Source organism: Lampris incognitus, chromosome 16 (assembly GCF_029633865.1).
Source record: "Lampris incognitus isolate fLamInc1 chromosome 16, fLamInc1.hap2, whole genome shotgun sequence".
Taxonomy (NCBI): domain Eukaryota; kingdom Metazoa; phylum Chordata; class Actinopteri; order Lampriformes; family Lampridae; genus Lampris; species Lampris incognitus.
In genome coordinates this window covers 18,123,043-18,145,600 of record NC_079226.1, presented here as the reverse complement: position 1 = coordinate 18,145,600, position 22,558 = coordinate 18,123,043, and the positions used below count along the sequence as shown (strand labels likewise).

General features: G+C 43.7%; 1 protein-coding gene across 3 annotated transcripts in view; it reads left to right on the top strand.

The window, feature by feature from the left end:
- The first annotated feature begins 1,031 nt into the window (after positions 1-1,031).
- LOC130126205 (inverted formin-2-like) overlaps positions 1,032-22,558 on the top strand; it is a 28,251-nt gene continuing 6,724 nt past the window's right edge. Inside the window, exons 1-23 of one of the 3 annotated variants that reach the window (XM_056295608.1) lie at positions 1,032-1,241; positions 5,107-5,521; positions 6,394-6,509; positions 6,760-6,919; positions 7,564-7,597; positions 7,846-7,987; positions 8,518-8,650; positions 9,541-10,128; positions 10,309-10,454; positions 10,574-10,635; positions 10,738-10,840; positions 10,943-11,028; positions 11,189-11,289; positions 12,160-12,230; positions 12,318-12,425; positions 12,524-12,594; positions 13,364-13,484; positions 13,590-13,754; positions 13,946-14,048; positions 14,197-14,349; positions 14,622-15,509; positions 15,797-15,850; positions 16,948-17,513. In XM_056295608.1, coding sequence (XP_056151583.1) covers positions 5,125-5,521; positions 6,394-6,509; positions 6,760-6,919; positions 7,564-7,597; positions 7,846-7,987; positions 8,518-8,650; positions 9,541-10,128; positions 10,309-10,454; positions 10,574-10,635; positions 10,738-10,840; positions 10,943-11,028; positions 11,189-11,289; positions 12,160-12,230; positions 12,318-12,425; positions 12,524-12,594; positions 13,364-13,484; positions 13,590-13,754; positions 13,946-14,048; positions 14,197-14,349; positions 14,622-15,509; positions 15,797-15,849 — 3,801 coding nt within the window. In that variant the 5' untranslated portion in view covers positions 1,032-1,241; positions 5,107-5,124 and the 3' untranslated portion in view covers position 15,850; positions 16,948-17,513. Of the gene's footprint in view, positions 1,242-5,106; positions 5,522-6,393; positions 6,510-6,759; positions 6,920-7,563; positions 7,598-7,845; positions 7,988-8,517; positions 8,651-9,540; positions 10,129-10,308; positions 10,455-10,573; positions 10,636-10,737; positions 10,841-10,942; positions 11,029-11,188; positions 11,290-12,159; positions 12,231-12,317; positions 12,426-12,523; positions 12,595-13,363; positions 13,485-13,589; positions 13,755-13,945; positions 14,049-14,196; positions 14,350-14,621; positions 15,510-15,796; positions 15,851-16,947; positions 17,514-20,667; positions 20,791-22,558 lie in introns of those variants that run through there. The other 2 variants (XM_056295610.1, XM_056295609.1) reach the window with 2 other exon arrangements.

The following is a 22,558-nucleotide window of genomic DNA, read 5'->3' as shown; positions in this document are numbered from 1 at the left end:
TCGGAATTAGAAGTATATTAGAATCGGCTTTATTGGACAAGTGTAGCTATGCACACAAGGAATTTGACTACCAAAAAAAAAAAAAACAAGAAATAACTGGAACAACAGGACATTGGAGGCAAGCATGTGTGTGCAACAGGTGTGTCGCTACTATACAGAGTTTTGTTATGGTAGAATAATCAACAACCTATGCCCATATATTATATATTATTGCTTATTGCTCATACACTATACCATATACCATACCACAACCCATCATGCCCTTAATATACAATGCTAGGGACTCCCACTGTTACACTATATTATGTTATGTACCAGGAATATACATTACATAGTCACCCACCATCCACCACACAACTACGTACTGTATTTTATACTTATGTTACAATAACAGCAATAATTGAAGCCAGTATACGGCAGTTGAATATGTATTTACAATGGCACATTTGTGTTGCACATCTGGTTTGCAAACCATGACAGAATACACATTATGCAGGGGCTAACACTGGCCTTTTGGTGGGGGCCTTAGTTTCGTGACACTCCCAAATATTCCCAAATCCCTTGAAGCAAAGTAAACACAAGGCAGACGATCAGTCATTGTCTCCGGACCCATCAGAAAGCCCTCCCAAGTGTTTCGGTGTTTAACAGTTAATTAGTCTAATAAACGCCCGAGAAGGTAACTTTGGCAGGCCTGCACTGAGAACAATTATTTCCCCGTTGAGATCAAAATTAAAAAACGTGTCCTAACGCGGCATTACCCGGAGGCAGCATGGGACGGCCCCCTCCGCTGGTTCAGTTTGTCTCCTCAGCAAAAAACCCAAAGGCGGAACCGGCTCTGGAACATTTTAATGTGCGATTATATTGCTTTGTATTGTTATTGTAGCTATGTGCCAACCCATTACTTGAGGAATGCCAGGGTATTCCCCCCACCACCCTCAGCATCTGACACCATCACCTCCTATTCGGGCTCCTATCTCAGCTCAGATCGTGGGAGGGGTTAGTCCAGTCAGCCGCGTTGTGTGAATCGAGGACAATGTGAAAGAGGAATCATCCCACATCCACAATCCCGCCCGTCCTGCGGAGGTTTATTTGCAGAAGACGTGTTTGTGTGTGTGGGTGTGTGTGTATGTGTAGGGAGGGTGTGGTGTGTGTGTGGAGGAGATCTGCTCCGCAAATCGTAAAGCGAGTAGTTGGGACAACAATGAACTCTCCCATCTGAAGCAAATCGGAAAATACATCAGGTAAGCTGCCTTATTTGATATCGCGTCTTACGGGGGGGGGGGCGGGGGGGGGGCAAATGTCACTGGTATTTTATTCAGCCGAGGTGATTTATTATGATGATAACAGGACATCTGCGGTACAACTCCACGTGTTTATCCCCCCCTCCCTCCCATCCCCCTCCCCCTCCCCCTGTTGGGTTAGTTAGCCCCATAGCACGGCATCCCCCGTTATGTCCCTGCACATTCGGGGAGAAAAGTGGACGACTTCCGTCGCTATTTCGGGTCCTCGGCTTCTCTTCGAGTGATTTGGCAGCGCTCCCTCTCGGCCTGCCTGCGTCTAATAACGGGGCTGGGGGATCGTCCGGAGACGTGTTGTTCTTTTCAGCATCGCGTCGCTGACACGTCGACAAGTCCAGTGGGGCGCAGGCACGAGGCTCCGTCTGAACCAGCACCACCATCATCATCCTCATCATCGTCAGCAGCGTTTGATGAAGGCGGATGATTAAATAGGCAAGAAAACAGCCGCACGATTCTTCATAGACGCTCGACAGTGATGAATCTTCGTGATATTTGAAGACGTGTAGGTGGACCAACGCAATGGCTCTCACCCCATCGAACGGGGGAGAGCAGTCAGTGCCACTAGTTGAATGAGAACCAGATGTGTTTTAATCAAACAGTAAATACTCCGCCAGACAACATGGCAACCCCCCCCCCGATCATTCATAATAGGCAGCTGGCTGTGTTCAATAGCAGCAGTCCCTTATGATACAAAGTGCCTCTTGTCCTATGATATGATCTATTTATCTATCATGTCTTATTAAGCAACCAGCAACTTCTCCACCCTGCCCAAAGTGGAAAATTCAGTTTAAGCAGAGGTATTTTAAAGAGGGGGGAGAAAAATACTTTGCAATGTTGTAAATCTTTGATGTCATTCTGCTCTCAGCCACTGTTTCTGCCAAATCTGACACCAAGGAAAACAAAATGGCTTGAAAAGGGCTTTAAACTGCTGCGAAACCTATTAGATAATTTCTTGGCTTATAATTGTTGATCCATACAATCATATCCATGAGAGCATGCTCACACAAATTTCATCGTCACACATGGCTTATCATTTCATGTTGTTTCTTAAAAATCAATTATATGTTGCCACTTATCCATATGTGGTGCAGCCACAATGTGGGCTGAATGGATGTAGGCGTCGACCTTCGGAGGCGAATGAGTGGGCCTTGAGCTCTCCTACAACAAGATAGGCAACGATGGTTATATTTGAGGACTGCGTAAAACTACACTGTGCATAGGGCCGGGCAATAAATCTACATTATATCAATATTGTAATATGAAACGAGATGTCGTCTGAGATTTTGCATATCGTAATGTGGTGATATGACACACGTGTCGTCTTCCTGGTTTCCCTGCATAAAAGTGATGTCATTTTCCCAAACTTACCAGACTGTTCTAGCTGTTCTATTGCCTTTACCCACTTAGTTATTATACAGGCATCACTGATGATTATTTATCAAAGATCCGATTGTGCAAATGTTTTGTGAAAGCACCAATAGTCATCCCCACAATATCTTCATGATATCGGTATTGAGGTATTTGGTCCAAAATATTGAGATATTTGATTTTGTCCATATCGTCCAGGCCTAATTGTGTATGTATTGTTTTCACTCTCGACAACCCTGGGCGACATTCCATATTCATCCTGTTTATTCGTCAATCCACCAACAAATACTTACGTCCCTTGGAGTCTAATGAGTGTAATTTAAAATGGAACTGAAATTCAGAAAAAGAGGAACACAAGCGGTCATGCCATGTTTATCTTGAGTTGAGTTTCCTGCCCCAGGAAAGTCCATCCCTTCCTTCTGAAAAGCCCTAGACCCGTGCCGGAGAATCCAGCTTGGCGTAACAACAATAGTTAGGTATAAACACAAGTTTTGCAACAATTGGAATCAATTCAGCATATTTCTCTCTGTCATTTTAGCCATGCAAGGAAGTTCTCAGAAAAAGTCTCCCTTGGCAAGTATTGTTTGCTATTTCAGACCTTACTCTAACATGTAAATAAGAGTCGAAAAGTCGCCAAGCGGTGAGCAGGAATGGCTCTCATTAGGCTTTGATAGCAGGCACATTCCACCGATTTTCTTGGCTGATGAACAAAGCTCTTTGCAGAGGGATGTGGAGGCCTACTGTAAAAAGGCCATTGTCTTCCATGCTTTCTGGCACAGTAACGCTGTCACCCTGGCAGCATGAATCAGACAGAATCTGTAATGCTGCAGCCGGAGCCGACTGACATCTTGTCAGAGCATGTGAGTAAAAAGGCTTAGAGTTGCCTTCATTTTAGGGATGACTCAAGCAAGGGGGTGGAAACTAAATCTCCATAAAGAAGTATTGATATATTATATATAGATAACTATGCTGTCTTGTTCCTCCTAGATTCGTCATCTGACATCTCATCTGTTTAATTTAACCTTGCCAAGTGTGGGATCAACAACAGGACTTCAGGAATCCATCAGAGCTGTTTACTTTGTTGATTGTTAGGCCACCATAAAGGCCAACTGCAGAATAGGGGAGGTATTTTTTAGACCTTTTTTTTGTTTTGTTTTTTTTTTGCAGAAAGTTTTCCTTTTCTGACTGAATCCTTTATTCTGTGGGTTTTAATAACAGTGTGGGAATTTGCCTCCACAGCAGCAGTTATTTTGAGCAGACTTAGGTCTTGGACAGTTCATAAAAGAGGGGTAATGTGCTCTGGGGACATGCCAGAAAAAGGCATTTGTGTGGTCATTGTGTGCATTTGCATCAAGGCCAGTTTTACTTTTCCAGTGGCTATGTTTTTTTGTGTGCTTCCCCCTCGGTAGTTTCACTGTGGGAGTCATAACCAGGGATTCAAAACTGCATAATCAAATTTTTGCATCTCACTATCAATTGTGAAAATATTTTGCAAAGCTGAATTTCAACATTTTAATGTATTTACAAGGTTAAGTGCTTCATGCAGTGACCAGGCAATGTTGAGCTTGTCTTTTTGTTGGCTGTTGATTAGCTGACGGCAAATCTTCCCTTTCAGGCAGGATTAAGTTGGGATATTTGGCAGAGTGAGTGATGACTGGGCTGCTGACATGTCTTTTACCCATCCAAATAGTGCAGAGTTATCATTTCCTATTCTGTGTTCGCCTCCGATAAAGGCTTGTTTTGGTCTGCTTCCTTTGGTCTCGATAGCACTCGCGCAATTGTGTAGTGGAAATGATAAGGTGGATATTAGTGCAATGAGGGACAGTCTGCAAGCTCACTATGTAATACCAAATGAAAGCATTGCCAAGGCTAAAAATGTGCAGGAATTACAATTATTCTGAATTTGGACTGTTCCAAAATAACTTAATACAATTTCGCTGATTGTATTTCTGGACACAAAATAGCCTCGTGGTCAAGACCACCAAAGGCAAGACCAAGTCTGAGTAAAGTTCGAGAATGAAGATTATCATGTCCAAGTCAAATTCAAAACTTTAATGGGGCCAAAACTTGATTAAAGACTGACACAAGAACAGTTTAATTCCAATTAAACACCATGACTGTAACTGTAGTGGTCAACCATCATTGAAAAAGTCTTTCAGACACATAGATTAACATTGATTAAAAAAAAAAGAAATTAGAATTACAATAGATTACACTTTATTCATCTCCTCGGGGGAGTTTGATATTCATTTCAAAAATGAAAAAAGTAAATTAAAGTCTTTTACTCAACCAGTCTTGAAAAATTTTGAGCTCGCACTGTACAAGTCAAGTCCAGGTCATTATGCTGTGAAGTCTGAGATGGACCTCATGGACCGGACTCAAGACCGAGTCCATACTTGAGCACAACAAAGTGACCTAAACCGTGTCTCTTTTTTTGCAGTACTTTCAACTTTCCATCATGTCAGTGAAGTCAGATGGCAAAAAGAAGTGGGCAGCAGTCAGGGGTCGTCTGGGCTCCTCCCAGGACTCAGACACCCAGCCAGAGGCCAACCTGGAGAGTGCCGACCCAGAGCTGTGCATCAGACTGCTGCAGGTCCCCACTGTAGTCAACTATTCCGGACTGAAACGTCGCCTGGAGGGCAGTGACCAGACCTGGATGGTCCAGTTCCTGGAGCTGAGCGGGCTCGATCTCCTCCTGGAGGCCCTGGACCGGCTCTCAGGACGGGGATGCTCTCGCATTGCAGATGCCCTCCTGCAGCTGACCTGTGTCAACTGCGTACGAGCAGTCATGAATTCCTCAGCGGGGATTCACTTCATTATAGAGAATGAGGGCTACATCCGCAAGCTCTCACAAGGTTGGACAACACCTAGTCGGGAATACCACACACCTTAAACATCATAAACATTCAAGACAAACTTCTCCACCACCTCAGAAAGTTCCTTTATCAGTTTATGTTTCAGATGAGACTCATGCAAAAAAAAAAAAAATGGCAGCAAATGCTTTGGTCAAGAAATAGGCATGTCAGCATGTGTCATTCAGAATAATAAAGGCAATGAGGAAACTTGCAATATTGTGTAGGCTTAACACTTATCATAACTCATATAATCCATAGGTCACAAGATTCTCATTCATTTGTTTACCATATTGTGTGAAATATTCTAAATAAGTTCAGTTTTTTGTAAAAATGGATCATCAGGGCGTCCGGGTAGCGTGGCGGTCTATTTCGTTGCCTACATCCTCCTGGCAAAACTCCTCACTGTCAGGTGAAAAGAAGCGGCTGGCGACTCCACATGTGTCGGAGGAGGCATGTGGTAGTCTGCAGCCCTCCCCGGATCGGCAGAGGGGGACGGAGCAGCGACGGGGATGGCTCAGAAGAGTAGGGTAATTGACCAAATACGACTGGGGAGAAAAAGGGAGAAAAAATCCACAAAAAAAAAAGGGATCATCAACAGTTGCTTATGGTCGAACTTTCAGGTCAGGTAGTGTCGCTACTTGAGTATTAGATTCCACCACATTTACACATAATCAATACAAGTGTTTATCTGAGGCAAAACACTCCATCATTGGAGGGCAAAGTTCAAGCTGCGTTGCCTGAAACAGAATAGAACACTCTGCTTGACTCCGTCCTGCTAGTCACAAGGAGGAGGCACAAGGATAGCACCATAAACAGGAAGGGAATATGCAAACTGTAACCGTACTAAGGTGTGTGACCATGATTTCCCATAGCCTTGGACACTTCCAACATAATGGTGAAGAAGCAAGTGTTTGAGCTGCTCGCTGCCCTCAGCATGTTCTCCGCAGATGGCTATAATCTGGCACTGGACGCCCTGGACCATTACAAGGCAAGAGTCTTATTTCATATCGACACAATGAAGAGAATGAAAACGAGAGATGCAGATTTAAGGTTTTTTTTTTCTATTTTATCTTTAGTCGTCATTACGTCAATTGATCTCGCACATCTTTTAACAACAAACGCATCAGCAGTGCCCTCTAGTGGTGCATAGCGACCAAAATTCATGTCTTTACAGTCAAATCGGTCCCTGATGCCATTGACATAACCTACAATGTAGTGACTTTAATTTGTCCCCTCAGGGCGTGAAGACCCAGCAATACCGCTTCAGCATGATCATGAACGAGTTGCAGGCCACAGACAACGTCCCTTACATGGTCACCCTGCTCAGTGTTATCAACGCCCTCATCTTCGGGACAGAAGACCTCAGGCAGAGAGATAAGATGAGAAAGGAGTTTATAGGTGCGTCTCTTTGTTCAACTAGTTAGCTTCTCAGTGATTTATCAGAAAACCGGGCTTGGATCTTAAGCAATGCCACGCCAGTAAATTGTTAATGCATAAGTATTTCCCCCATGGTGAAACTCAGCAGGAAGGCAGAGAGGGAAAGTAGGCCATCAGCAAAAGCATAATTACGAATATCTCTACCACCGGGTCTCTCTAAGAATAGATCTGATGGCCTCGTTCCCGGTTCTGTCTGGAAACACACCTGAGAAAAGAGCAAACTTCAGATGTGCAAAGCATTGAATTTTAGCGTGCACATTTGACAGTAATGACACATGCCTCGCAGCAAACAAGAAGAAAAAACGAGAGACTATGAAAGAAAGATACCCCAGATAGACCCAGTAGTAGCATTTTTGACGTCTTTCTGATGCACTGTCAAATGCATGTGTTTTCAAAGTCATTAAAATGCTCAGTATCACCTGAGCCATTATCTGATTGGCCCCGCCTCTTTTTAAATTGCTCACCTGTGAGTGCCTGCAGATGCCCAATTTCAGTTTATGCTGCAGCGACTTGGTAAAGGATCACCTTCAAAATGTCTTGAAATTCAGTAATTTGTGGTTGTTAGACTGGGACTAAGGGCTGTATATTTTTGATTTGTTTTACAGGGCTACAATTACTTGATATATTGCCCAAATTGAGGTGAGCCTTCTCGACTGTTTACATTGATTCAGTTAATCTCCATTTCCAAAGCACATTATATAGGGAGTAAAAACCACCCTAAGTATTTCATTGAAATGAAAGTGTTTTATCAACCACACAAAATCCAAAGTAAACTCTTGATCTTTTTTTTACTCATTTATAGTTTTAATTCACTATGAGAGAAGGAATCAAAGGCACTGAAGTCTCTCCATTCCCTGTAGTTACCTTTCTATGTGTGTGGTGTGTAGGGAGCAGGATGATGAAGACTTGATTATTCAGTGTGAAGCATTTGAAGAAGCAATGGCAGAGGATGAAGATGAGCTGCTGCGAGTCTACGGGGGAATTGACATGAGCAATCATCTGGAGGTTTTTACCACACTCTTCAACAAAGTGCGTAATAACGTTTACCTTCACCCTGCAAGCTTTGTATGTCCAAGTGTCTTATGGTTAATTACCATATGCTCCGATTGTTTTGGTGCAAAAGATTTTCAAAAATCAAAGTGCATGAATGAAAAAAAAAACATTGCTATGTTAGCCTGATAACATACGAACATGTCTGGTACTGTTTTTTTTTTTTTTTAACAGTCAAATGATGTACAATATTATGGTTTTTGTGCACGCTAGCATGCTCTGTCATTAGCTTAGGCACTTAGCAATTCTAATCTCTTGTCTTTCTGTTGACCTAAGCATTAACAGCATTGATGCTGTTGCATTTGTGCAGCTGAAACCTTGCACATCCCAAAAAGCACTATTATTTCCTGTGATTGTGAAAGAAATTCACATCTGCCTAACATAGATGGGGGTGGGGGGGATCTAGATACTGTGAGCAATCAAATCCGAGTCTGTATTGGGCTGTGTGTGAGCTGAATGGTTGTATATGTGTTTATTTGATCCTCTGTGTGTGCGCATTGTTTGCCTAGGTGAGCGTCTCCCCAGCCTCTCTGCAACTGCTGTCCATCCTGCAGACCTTGCTGCTGCTGGGGCCAGATCGCGCTGACATCTGGCAGGTCATTGAGATCCTTGCTAACAGAGCCATTCTGCTGGCCCAAGACTGTGAGTGTGCACCACAACACAGGCTGTGTTAGATACGTACATGGAAAGCCCACCATCATTTGGCATACTCCAGTCTCCAGTATATTTGAATTGGCATGTGTTAACATCAGTTCCCATTTACAATAACCTCCTGATTAGATTGTACCCTGATTATGGAAGACATGGATCAAGATCCTAGGATTTGTCAGCAATTGGGAGAATGTGGCATGTACACCCCTTCTCCCATCTGTTTTTCTTTGCTCTGTTTTGCAAAGTATTATGGGTGAAATTTGGTCAAAATGTGGAGCTGTAGTGCACTTATATGAGCACACAACGTCAGATACACCAGACCCTTGTCACTGACAAATTCAGGTCATCCTCTGCGTGGAGTTTTCATGTTCTCCCCGTGTCTGCGGTGGGTTTTCCCCGGGTGCTCCAGTCTCCACCATCAAAAAGACGCATGTTAGGGTTAATACTCCTGTTAGGGTTTCCCCTGACCGAAGCATGGCAAGATGAACTGGAGTTGGTCCCCGGGCGCTGCACGGTGGCTGCCCACTGCTCCTAGCTACACAGCTAGGATGGGTTAAATGCAGGGTGTAATTTCCATACGGGGATCATTAAAGTATATCAGTACATGCATACGTACACATTTGCATACATTGAGAGTAGAAGTCGGCTCACTGACGTTTGTTAATACAGTATGCTCAGAAAGGGAGAGTTGGGGAACATTGGGAATGAAAGCTTGAGCAAGAGTCAGTCTTGGGGTTTGCTCATGTGGCTCCAGAGATGGATACAGCAGCAGATGCCTGTTGGAGAGAGAGCCCGAGCAGTTTTGTGTCATGATGGGAAGGTACATTTTGAACTGTTTTTTTTTTTTCAGTGTCTGTGCTTGTCATGTTTTTTTCCTTCAGCTCAGATGGACTCCTGTGAGAAGATCATGCAGCGGTTATTGTTCACCAAAGGCATCGTAGGTCATCATGAAGTGGATGGTCATCCAGTCAAGACAGCGGACAAGGCCGTTCAGACTGATCTGGTCTATGAAGATGAAGACAAACAAGCCAAAAGTGCCACAGCCACCCAAAAGCCACCATGTGCCTCACCGCCGCCGCCTCCGCCGCCGCCTCTACCCCCATGTATTATGACAGGGCCGCTAATGTCAGGCACTAACCGTTGTCCTCCTCCCCCTCCCCCTCTCCCACTCCCCAGCATGGGTGGAGGGCCCCCGCCACCTCCTCCCTTACCTCCGCCACCCGGCGGTCAAGGCATCCCACCTCCTCCTCCCCCACCTCTCCCACCAATGAGTGGCAGTGGAATGCCTCCACCGCCTCCGCCCTTGCCTGGTATGCCTCCCCCGCCCCCTCCTCCCCCCGGCATGATCGTGCCTCAAAGCAGCCAGTCTTTGGGCTGCGCTGCACCTGGTGCTGCATCCGCCAAGGCGGGCAGATACCCCACCCTGAGGATGAAAAAACTCAACTGGCAGAAGCTCCGTTCTGTTACTGGTGAGTGGTTAATTTTTTTTTTTTTTTCGTTTCTCAGATGAATGTTCAAAAGACTTCAGAGGCAATCCGCTGTTATTACCCCGTGAGAGCAGCAAACACTGCAATCTATCACGCAAAGTAAGAATACTGTGATCTCAGGTGACCTCTCTATATCCTCTCCGCATACACATGCACACACAGATGGTCACTCCATGTGGGCGTCGGCGCAGAAAGAGGCACTTCCTGGGGAGCCAGACTACAGCAGTATTGAGCAGCTGTTCAGTCTCCCAGTGATGGAACACAAAGATAAGGAGGCAGCTGCTCCTGTCAAGAAGGAGCCTAAAGAGGTACATTTGGTCAGCCCTCGATGTGGGCCCTCTGCGTTTTAGTACTCGCGGGACAAAGATGTTTTTGTTATCTGTGTCGTTTGATCAATAATCTTTCCTCTCTCCTTTTTCCCCTGTAGATATCATTTATCGATGCAAAGAAAAACTTAAATTTGAACATATTCCTAAAGCAGTTCAGGTGGTGAGTTTTTTTTTCTTTTTTTTTTCTTTTTTCTGGTTCTTACATTGATGCCAATATTGTTTGGTCCATTCCCTAGCTGGTTGTTTTTCCCCCTCTTCTCAGCTCAAATGAGGACTTTGTACTGATGGTACAGAATGGGGATCGGGCCAAGTTTGATGTGGAGGTGCTGAAACAGCTTCTAAAGCTCCTGCCGGAGAAGCATGAGGTTTGTTTGATGGTGACTTTTGCATCCATTAAAAGAGGGACTCGTCCAGAATAATCTCGCCTATAAAGCTGTCATCTCACACGGTCTTGTGCTACATTGTAGATTGAAAATTTGAAGTCCTTCCAGGGAGAGAGAGACAAGTTGGCCAATGTAGACCGCTTCTACATTTCACTACTTGCAGTTCCATGGTAAATGTTCTTCCTCTTTGGTTTTTATCCATCTCAAACACGAGCCAACAGATAACATCTCTGCCTACAGTCAAACTACTGGGCGCTTGTTGAGCTATCAATGGCACGCTACCATCAATCATGTGAGCATCTACTGACCTTTTTCCCTTTGCCTCCCCAGTTATCAGCTGAGGATTGAGTGTATGTTGCTGTGTGAGGAGACCGCCTCCGTGTTGGACATGCTCAAGCCTAAAGCCGAGCTGATGGAGGTGGCATGCCAGTGTGAGTGGATGGCTTCACCTCCGCGACATTAACAAACTTTTCCTATGGCTGGCACCTCACGCTCGCCGTACCATTTGTATATGCAAGCAGAGATGAAGTAAACTGTCCTTTGACATTCAAACTCACCTTATTTTAAAAATTGCATGCTTTAGTTTTAAGTGCACTTAAGTATAAACAGTAATCTGGACATCTGGGTGGCGTGGCGGTCCATTCCATTGCCTACTAACACAGGGATCGCCGGTTTGAATCCTCGTGTTACCTCCGGCTTGGTCGGGCATCCCTACAGACACAATTGGCCATGTCTGCGGGTGGGAAGCTGGATGTGGGTGTGTGTCCTGGTTGCTGCACTAGCGCCTCTTCTGGTCAGTTGGGGCGCCTGTCCCCCTGGCGAAACGCCTCACTGTCAGGTGAAAAGAAGTGGCTAGCAACTCCACATGTATGGGAGGAGGCATGTGGTAGTCTGCAGCCCTCCCCGGATCGGCAGAGGGGGTGGAGCAGTGACCGGGACGGCTCGGAAGAGTGGGGTAATTTGCCGGATACAATTGGGGAGAAAAAAGGGGGGAAATCCCCCCCCCAAAAAATCTAACTTTAGGTAACTAAAACTGTACTAATAAGCGAATTAAGTACAGAAAAATATTCATTAAGTCAGAGTTTCAGTAAAAGTAGTATCACCTTATGCTGTTTATCTTTTGCAAAGGTATTTGTTAAGTACAGGATAAACTCTACCTTTTGCAAGTACACTTGCTTGCTTTTCACAGAAAGGACACAACGTTTAGTGGGGCAGCATGCATAAAGACATTGCTTATTTTCATTTGAAAGAGGTCTACTGAAATTGCACTGGTTGAAATAATTGTGCGACTTCTTTCTCAGCTCTCCGAACGAGTGCTCTCTTGCCTAGTTTCTGCAGGCTCATCCTTGATGTGGGCAACTTCCTCAACTATGTAAGAATCCATATCGGCTGGGTTATTTGACTCGCAGTGACCTGTAGAATGAGCTCTCCTTGATAACTCATTGGTCTTTTCTTCCAGGGAAGTCACACAGGGAATGCAGAGGGTTTCAGAATCAGCTCTCTGCTCAAACTCACAGAAACCAAAGCCAATAAAAGCCGCATCACACTACTGCATCATATCCTTGGGGTAAACTTTTATGGCGGGCAGTAACCTTAATCCAAAAGCCGATTTTTAAAATCGGGGATAAATTGTAATTATACGCCATGTGTTCTGTTTTTGCAAAGGAAGCAGAAAGTAAGCACCCGGAGCTGTTGGCGTTGCCAGATGATATCGAGATCTGTGAAAAAGCAGCAGGGTACAACATTACGTTACAGGAAGTCCCCGACTTACGAACGCCGGTATTTAGGAAACGACCTCCGTAGAGCCTATTTTTTTTAACTAATCGAGTTACACATAAAGAACGGACGGACGACTTTGCGCGATGCTCAAAATACTGCGCATTTCAGGCAGTTTGTCAGCCTGAGGGAGAACAGTGCCACGCCGTCGTCGCCATTTTAAGTCGGATCGTGTAAACGTTGTGTGTGTTGTGTTTTGACTTAAAATTTTTATGTTTACCCTCGTTCAAAGCGTAAATCACACATTCTCTATTATAAATACTGTATTGTAGTTACATTTATTACAGCATTATTATATTTGATATTTTGGGTAAAATGTAATACTATAGGATGCACAAACATGGAATAGACGCGTCTGTTCCATGCTTCCGCAACTAACTCTGATAAGTAATATTTGTTGCCCAATATTTCACTTACTTTTTGTCTTCTACCAAACAGCGTAATTTTAACCCTGTATCTTACAGAGCCATGGCCTCGAGATCCATCAAACAACCAAAATATGTTCTGTATACTAAGACAAACATTTAACTAATTGGCGCTAGATGTAAACTGTACGTAACTGTACCGACTTACATACAAATTCGACTTACGAACAGACTCAAAACCAGAACTCGTTCGTAATCCGGGGACTTCATGTATTCATGACCATCTTGTGTTTTTAATTTTCAATTGATACTCAAATGGATCTGCAAGCCACAAAATGTCAAACGGTTTACTTCTTGTCTTCAGTGTTAACCTGGGGTCCATCGAGGCGGAAGCCAGTGCCTTACTAAAGCGACTGAAAGAAACGGCCACGAAAGTCTCCAACTCTTCGGAAGACATGAAGCAGCAATACACAAAAGTCATTCAGGTGAGGGGAACACTGTGCTTTTGCCCGTTAATGGTTAAAAGACTGTACTGGTTTATTTTTGAGTCTGAAGCCAAATCCCCTGCGTTTCCTTTTTCTCTGCAAAAGGAAAATCTGGAGGCGTGCAAATCCTTACAAGAACAGTTTTCCGAGATTGATAGGAAGAGAAGCGAGCTGGCTGTCTACCTATGTGAGGATGTCAGTCAGCTCTCCCTGGAGGAGCTCTTCGGGACAATCAAGACTTTCCGTGGATTTTTCATCAAGGCTTTGAAGGTCAGGGGCCATCAAAATGGCACACTGTAAACTGGATGTCTTGCGCTTGTAAGGTGTCCGTCTCTACTGTGAAACTCTGAACATTTTCAACATGTCTCCGTCCCAATGTAATTGAGACAAATTCCTTTACATTTATTTGCACTTGTCAGTTACATATACTAATTCTGCTGCTGTGTGTTTTCGGCTGGAAGGAAAACAAAACCAGAAAGGAACAGGCTGCCAAGGCTGAAAAGAGAAAGCAGCAGCTTGCAGAGGACGAGTCCAAGAGACAGAAGGGGAAGAACGGAAAAATAAGTGAGTTGTGATGCCCACCTCTTTTTCCTTGGTGTGTGCTGTAGTAGAAATTAAGCCAACTAATGTTTTCCATTCAAACCAAGATGTGATTTTTGGATAGATTGCACAGGAATGTGCCTTGAATGCTCCCTCTCTTTTCTGTCGCCAGTCAAGAAAGGCCTCTTGCTGCAGGAGGATGACTGCATCATTGACCACCTTCTGGCGGATATCAGGAAAGGGTTCACCCTCCGGAAGACGCGGCCCAGGTGCGATTCGGAAAGCCCCCCCTCTAGTGAAATACATAGGGATACCAGCCCACCTGGTAAGGACAAGAGACTGTGATCTCCATCCGCAGCTCCTAGCTCCACTCCTGACCCACAATACAGCTTCGCTGCCTTAGCCATGCTTTCATTTGTGCTCTTGCCTTCGCCTCCATCTCATGATGCTAACTGCAGCGCTTGGTTGCTTGCTCAAGGATTCTGTGTAGTTCCTATTAAATTTTCTTTGCTCAATTTGAACCAAGTTATTTTTAATGGTTATTTTAGTGTGTGCACTTTCCACATCGATGCCAATATTACCTACTTTTCCTCTCAGGGTCCATTGTGAAGCCTGTAAAAGAAGAAGCAGAACCTTCAACATCAGAAATAGCCACAATCACGGGTCCAAGTCGACCTCGGACAGAGGAGCACAAGGCCACCACAGACGAAGTGAAAGGTTTGGTCAGCAATCTGCAAAAACCTCCCACCTCACCACAGAATGAAACGCACGACGGATCGGCCTTGCCTCACAACACACCCTCAAAAGGACCCATCTCATCAGTCAATGGGCAGCCCCAAGAAAAACCTTCAATATCACAGAAAAGTCCATTGTGTGTGGTGTCACCAAGTCCCCAAGGGGAAGGGGTGGCTCAGCAGTGCCTCCCCAGAAATGACTGCACAATAAATAAATCTGATACCGGTGTACCCGTCAATGACCAAAACTTGTCCACCTTCTCAGACTCTGATCTGGTTGATGCCATCTTGTGTGGCAACAAGGGCCTGGTTAATGAGACAATGACGTGTAAGGAGCCAATTGACAATGTTCAGAAACGGCTTAATGGAACGCACACGGATGCCGTGGCTAATAAAGACGAGTGTGTAAAGGAGAGTTGTGAAAGCACTTTAATGGGAGTTGTTGGGCTAAATAAACTGAGTAATAAAAGAAACAGTTTGACTGTAGAGCCTGCTGGACACGAGAGGGATGCAGAGGAGCAGGGAAACGGAAAAGGCCGGGATGAAGCTGCGAGTGACACGCCGTCGAACCCCAACAGCAATGACTCATCGGTCAACGAAGTCCCCGAGGGATGCGACGACGTAGACGGACCGGTTTCGGAGGACGCCGTGTCATTGCTTTCCGAAACGCTGCCTGCTTCGGCTTCGGCTCCCCCTAACCCAAGCAAACAGCCGAAGCTCTTTAAACGAAACAAAAAGAAGAGCCGTGAAGGTAATTCAACTGTTAACTCAAATAAAGATCAAGTTTGCAATAGAACTGTCTCGACATGTCTTAAAGGGAAACCTTTGCTTTTATTTCATCTTATATTATTTCTATGTATAGGCTATGTTGTTGGTATGTTAATCAATATTTTGTGTAATATGTGTGAGCCTTTGTCTCGCTTGTTGTTTTAATCTTTACTGTATTTTTATATACAGCTCTTCAATCACATTGAGTCATTTTTATGTTCAGTTTGTTTGAGTACTGTTCTTTTCCATGTTTGCTCTCTGAAACGCAAGGTAACATTGGAAAAGGACACACTAAACATAAAAAGGGCTGTGTTTTGCAGTGAGGTAGGTCAAGCGACGTGATGGCTAACACAAGACGTAAGCAGGAAAATTGCAAGTGGACCCAATGTCATCCCCCCCCCCTTCCCGCCGAAGCTATATCGCAAATAACACAAGCTTTTTAACCCCCATTTTGTGAAATCTTCTTTATCAAGCCGATTAACTTGGTTGCAGTGTAACCAGTTAGTGTTTTGTCCTGGAGGTCTTCTAATCTGCTTCAGAAAGGAGCCGCGGTGCATCACAATTAATCCTAACAGTTGCATAAAATCAATCTAATGTCAATGTCCCCCCCCCCCTGATCATGATCTTTACAGCTCCTAAAGATCTACGGAGTAAGCTTTGTGCCTCTGTCGCCCTATTTACTTTCCTGGTCTCCATCCCTCCATTTATCCCACTAATCATACATGAAGAAAATAAGTTGTGTGTCTGTCTTGTGTTAATATGGCTTTGCTGAAAGATATGTATATATGATGCAAATGAATTAGATGGGTGGTGCAGTGGTTAGCACAGTTGCTTCAAGGCAAGAAGGTTCTGGGTTCGAGCCCCGGGGTAGTCCAACCATGGGGGTCGCCCCGGGTTGTCCTCTGTGTGGTGTTTGCATGTTCTCCCCGTGTTTCCTCCGGGTGCTCCAGTTTCCCCCCACAGTCCAAAGACATGTAGGTCAGGTGAATCGGCCATACTAAATTGTCCCTAGGTGTGTGTGTGTGTGTGTGTGTGTGTGTGTGTGTGTGTGTGTGTGTGTGTGTGTGTGTGTGTGTGTGTGAGCCCTGTGGTCTGGTGGCCTGTCCAGGGTGTCTCCCCGTCTGCTGCCCAATGACTGCTGGGATAGGTTCCAGCATCCCTGAGAGCAGGATAAGTGGTTTGGATAATGAATGAATAAATTAGATGTTTTCTGACTATACTGACTAAGCCTATCTGCATTTTCGAGCAGATGTGGTTAGGTTTCCCTGTCAGACCCAATCATAAATTGGTCACATCGGTTACCTCAGAGCCTCAGCTTCCATGCAGCAGAATTGTAGATTAATTTATACAGTATCTGCTGAATTATATGCATATCTTTTTATCCCTTCTATCTGTTCATTTTAGCCTTTGTTTCCCTATAGGTGATTGCAAGAAAAGGAAATTCAGAGGAAAAAGGAAAAGTTGAGCCAATGATCCCACACCAGATTTCTGGTCTTTATGGACTGCGGTGGATTTTGAGGCTACGTGACTAGTGTCTGATTCAAGAAGATTTAACAGTACTTCCTTTTGCAATATCTTCCTAGACATATCTTCTGCACAATTTGTTGTATAGGAAAAAAAAACTTTATGAAACGTAATTATAACCAATGTATATGTAGATGAATATTTTTGATGAATTATGCAAGTAAGGTAGTATGATTTATAAGTTTTGTATACTAATTGTTTTTAAAAATGTTTTCCAAGCTCTATTTAATTTTCAGCACCTATAGGAGTGTTTATTAACTTAATGTGCAATAATGTGAACATTTACAAACCCCTAAATTTCACATCAGGATGGAGGAAGAAAAAAAAAGCTTTGTTTTATGTTGACACTCTTTTGTATTAAGATGAACTCGTATATGACATAACACTTGGATACCGTACAGGTCATAATGAATTATAATGATTCGTAATGTTTAAATACCTTTGAATAAAAGTTGATCTGCCTTTCTAACGGAGTATGCTCTTATCAATCGGTGTAAAGGGGGATGTATTCACTGCTGCTGATGAGCAGGTTGGCACCTTGCATGGCAGCCTCCGCTATCTGTGTAAGTGAATGCGTGTGTGAATGGGTGAGTGTGAGGCATACACTGTGAAGCACTCTGAGTGGTCGGTAGACTAGAAAAGTGCTATATAAATGTAGTCCATTTACCAGTTACTACTACTACCACGACTAGTACTACTATCACTACTGCAACTACTACTATGATTAAGACTACTGCTGCTACTGCTACCATTACTAATGTGATGATGATTAGATGAGACTGATGATGATAATGACTACACTACTACTACTACTACTATCACTACTGCTACTACTACCATTACTAATGTGATGATTAGATGAGACTGATGATGATAATGACTACTACTACTATCACTACTGCTACTACTATTAAGACTACTACTACCATTACTAATGTGATGATTAGATGAGACTGATGATAATGACTACTACTACTACTATCACTACTGTTACTACTACCATTACTAATGTGATGATGATGAGACTGATGACGATAATGACTACTACTACTATCACTACTGCTACTACTATTAAGACTACTACTACCATTACTAATGTGATGATGATTAGATGAGACTGATGATAATGACTACTACTACTACCACTACTACTATCACTACTGCTACTACTACCATTACTAATGTGATGATGAGACTGATGAAGATAATGACTACTACTACTACTATCACTACTGCTACTACTATTAAGACTACTACTACCATTACTAATGTGATGATGATTAGATGAGACTGATGATAATAATGACTACTACTACTATCACTATCACTAATGCTACTACTACTACTATTAAGACTACTACTGCTACTACTACCATTACTAATGTGATGATGATTAGATGAGACTGATGATGATAATGACTACTACCACTACTATCACTACTACTACTACCACTATCACTACTGCTACAACTGCAACTTCTACCATTATTAATACTGCTACTACTACCACTACTACTACTACTACTAATAATAATAATAATAATAAATAAATCTTATATAGCGCTTTTCTAGTACTTAAAGTCGCTTTACGATAAATGAAGTGAAACAAGACGACAGATGAACATAACACAGACATACATGGGTGGATGGGAAGGGGAGCTACGAGAGGGAGAAGTACTACTACTACTGTAACTGCTACTAGTACTACCACCACTACTACTACCGCTACTACTACCACTAGTACTACTACTACTGCTACTACTACTACAACTGCTACTAGTACTACCACCACTACTACTATCACTACTGCAACTACTACGATTAAGACTACTACTGCTACTACTATTGTAACCGGTTATTTTCTTGCCAGGTGCGGGATTCGATACAGGGTGTACTGCACCACAAGGCGACATCACTAACCGCTCGGCTAAAGGGTCAGACTCGTTAGCTAGGGACTAACGTGTCTTATTAGTAGTTTACACTACCATTATTAATGTGATGATTAGATGAGACTGGTGATGATAATGACCACTACTACTACCACTACTACTATCACTACTGCTACTACTACTACTACTACTACTACCATTACTAATGTGATGATGATGAGACTGATGATGATAATGACTACTACTACTATTAAGACTACTACTACCATTACTAATGTGATGATGATTAGATGAGACTGATGATGATAATGACTACCACTACTACTACTATCAATAATGCAAGTACTACTACTACTACTATTAAGACTACTACTGCTACTACTACCATTACTAATGTGATGATGATTAGAAGAGACTGGTGATAATAATTATGACTACTACTACTATCACTAATGCAACTACTACTACTACTACTATTAAGACTATTACTGCTACTACTACCATTAGTAATGTGATGATGATTAGATGAGACTGATGATAATAATAATGACTACTACTACTACTACTACTGCTACTACTACCACTATCACTACTGCTACTACTACAACTGCAACTGCTACTATTATTAATACTGCTACTACTACCACTACTACTACTGCTACTACTACCACTACTACTGCTACTAATAATAATAATAATAATAAATAAATCTTATATAGCGCTTTTCTAGTACTCAAAGTCGCTTTACGATAAATGGAGTGAAACAAGACGACAGATGAACATAACACAGACATACAGGGGTGGATGGGAAAGGGGGCTACGAGAGGTAGAAGTACTACTACTACTACTACTATAACTGCTACCACTACCACTACTACTACTACTATCACTACTGCTTCTACTATTAAGACTACTACTACCATTACTAATGTGATGATGATTAGATGAGACTGATGATGATAATGACTACCACTACTACTACTACTATCAATAATGCAAGTACTACTACTACTATTAAGACTACTACTGCTACTACTTCCATTACTAATGTGATGATGATTAGATGAGACTGATGTTAATGACTACCACTACTACTACTATCACTACTGCTACTACTACAACTGCAACTGCTACTATTATTAATACTGCTACTATTACCACTATTACTACTACTACTACTACTACTAATAATAATAATAATAATAATAATAATAAATAAATCTTATATAGCGCCTTTCTAGTACTCAAAGTCGCTTTACGATAAATGAAGTGAAACAAGACGACAGATGAACATAACAGACATACAGGGGTGGATGGGAAGCGGGGCTACGAGAGGGAGAAGTACTACTACTACTGTAACTGCTACTACTACTACAACTGCTACTAGTACTACCACCACTACTACTACCGGCCGCTACTACTACTACTACCACCACCACCAGTACTGCTAATACCACTACTCTCTCTGGGACGTTGCTGCCATGGAGACGAAGACGACCTGTTGCGCGTTGTCGGGTCGCGCGTCTCCCGGCCAGTTACGCACTGCGCGTCGTCTGGCACTGACATCATGAGCTATGAAGTTACAGATAGGGCAACGCCACACTTGGACATAGTCTAGCTCGTAGTCCGCTTCAGACACGCAGCGCAAAAGCCGCCGTCATGTCGCTCACCTGGTCGGCGAAAGACCACAAAAGTTACACCAACCCACCGGCCGCGACGGGGCTGAAGCGACCGCGGGACGACGCGGGGAACAAAGTGACGGTGGTGCTCGGCGCGCAATGGGGGGACGAAGGCAAAGGCAAGGTCGTCGATCTACTGGCGACCGAAGCGGACCTGGTGTGCAGATGCCAGGTAAATATGGACAGATCCGTCATTATCTCCTGCATTCGTTATGTAGTATGGCGCGGCGTTACTCGGCGCACGGCTTTATGTACCGGTAGCCGCTGTTCGGAGCTCCGTCAACACAGCACAGACCGTCACGTACCGAAGGCCTGGTGGAGAGCAACAGGTGGCGGGGAGAAGCCGGGGCGCTCCGTTATGGTGGATTTGTCCTGAACATAACTGACCATTCGCCCGTTTGTTTGTTTTCTTGGATCTCTTGGTTTTAGATCCGAATCTGAAAGTAACGCGACGCCTCCGCTGCCTTGCAGTTCGATACATTTTGTCTCGATCGTAAAATCAAAAAACGAATTTCGCCCCCCGTAACCAAACTCAAGATAGATAAGAAACAGTTGAGAACTGCTTCAAATTGCGCTGTTTTTGCGTTTTTAGCACCGATTACACTCCGTGGAACAGAATTTGCTTCTCTCCGTTTATTCTCTTGTGTATATATCTGAATTTGGGGCTCTAGCTAACCTTTTCAACTTCGCAGCATTCAGATAGCTAACACATCAGTCAGATATCGAACAATCACTTAATTATGCAATTACTTAACATACACAGACGTTGCAATGGGAAAAAGAGGACCCTTGGGCTAAATAATCTGCATTGCAAAGGTTTGCATACATTTAAAGCGTGGCATAAACTTTTTGACAGGAATATCCTGATGTCAGACAAGCCAGTTCCTGTGCACTGGAAGAGGTTACATAATAATCTGGTCAGAAACCACAGACCACGTCCAGACCTGGATCGTCTGAAACCACTCCACAGTTGTACTCTCCTTGCTGACAGTCAGGGCCGGCATCCTGTGTCCTGCAGGCCTGGTAGCCCCACCCGCTGGGCTGGTGCGAGGTCACATTCTCAGGGTGATTTGACATGTGAGAAGGCCAGGTCTTAGCCTGATGGAACACACTGAAGTCTGTTAAACTAGGCGCCGGAGGGCCATGGCAACTTGGAGGGGGGGGGGGGCTTCCAGTCAGTTACCCACTCACTAAAATAACTTTAACAATATGCAGCACCAGGGTGTATATTCTGCAGCATTGCTATGCGATTTACCCATTTCACAGTCTGAGCATATTGTGATACAATTGTCATAAAAAGTCAAAAACATTTGTCTATGCGGGTCATCTAGTAATCGGAAGGTTGCTGGTTCGATCCCCGGCTCCTCCAGACAGCATGTCGAAGTGCCCTTGAGCAAGACACTGAACCCCTAACTGCTCCTGATAAGCAGCACCTTGCATGGCAGCCTCTGCCATCAGTGTATGAATGTGTGTGTGAATGGGTGAATGAGGCGTACACTGTAAAGTGCTTTGAGTGGTCAGTAGATTAGAAAAGTGCTATATAAATGCAGTCCACTACGCAATGGAAAGAAGAACTGGAATTGGTCCCCAGGTGCTGCAGCTGCCCACTGCTCCTATACTATAGGATGGGTTAAATGCTGAGAAAAAATTCATTGTAAGAATACAATTCGTTGTAAGTCGTCATCGTCGGCGGTGCTCATGTCCGAGGATCCATTCATTCCAAGAGATTAAGGTGCGCGCTTGAAACGAAGATGGCTTGACAGTCCAAGGTGAGAATAGAAGAAACTGGAATAGCGTGGACAGGGGATAGTAGCGGGTGGAACTGTTGCTGCAGCTCTCTGTCCTTGGAGGATTTGCGGAATACAATGTCAAATAAAGTGTCTTTCCTTTACCATATGCCAATTACAGATAATGGTTGCATAATGCATCTTGCTGTGATT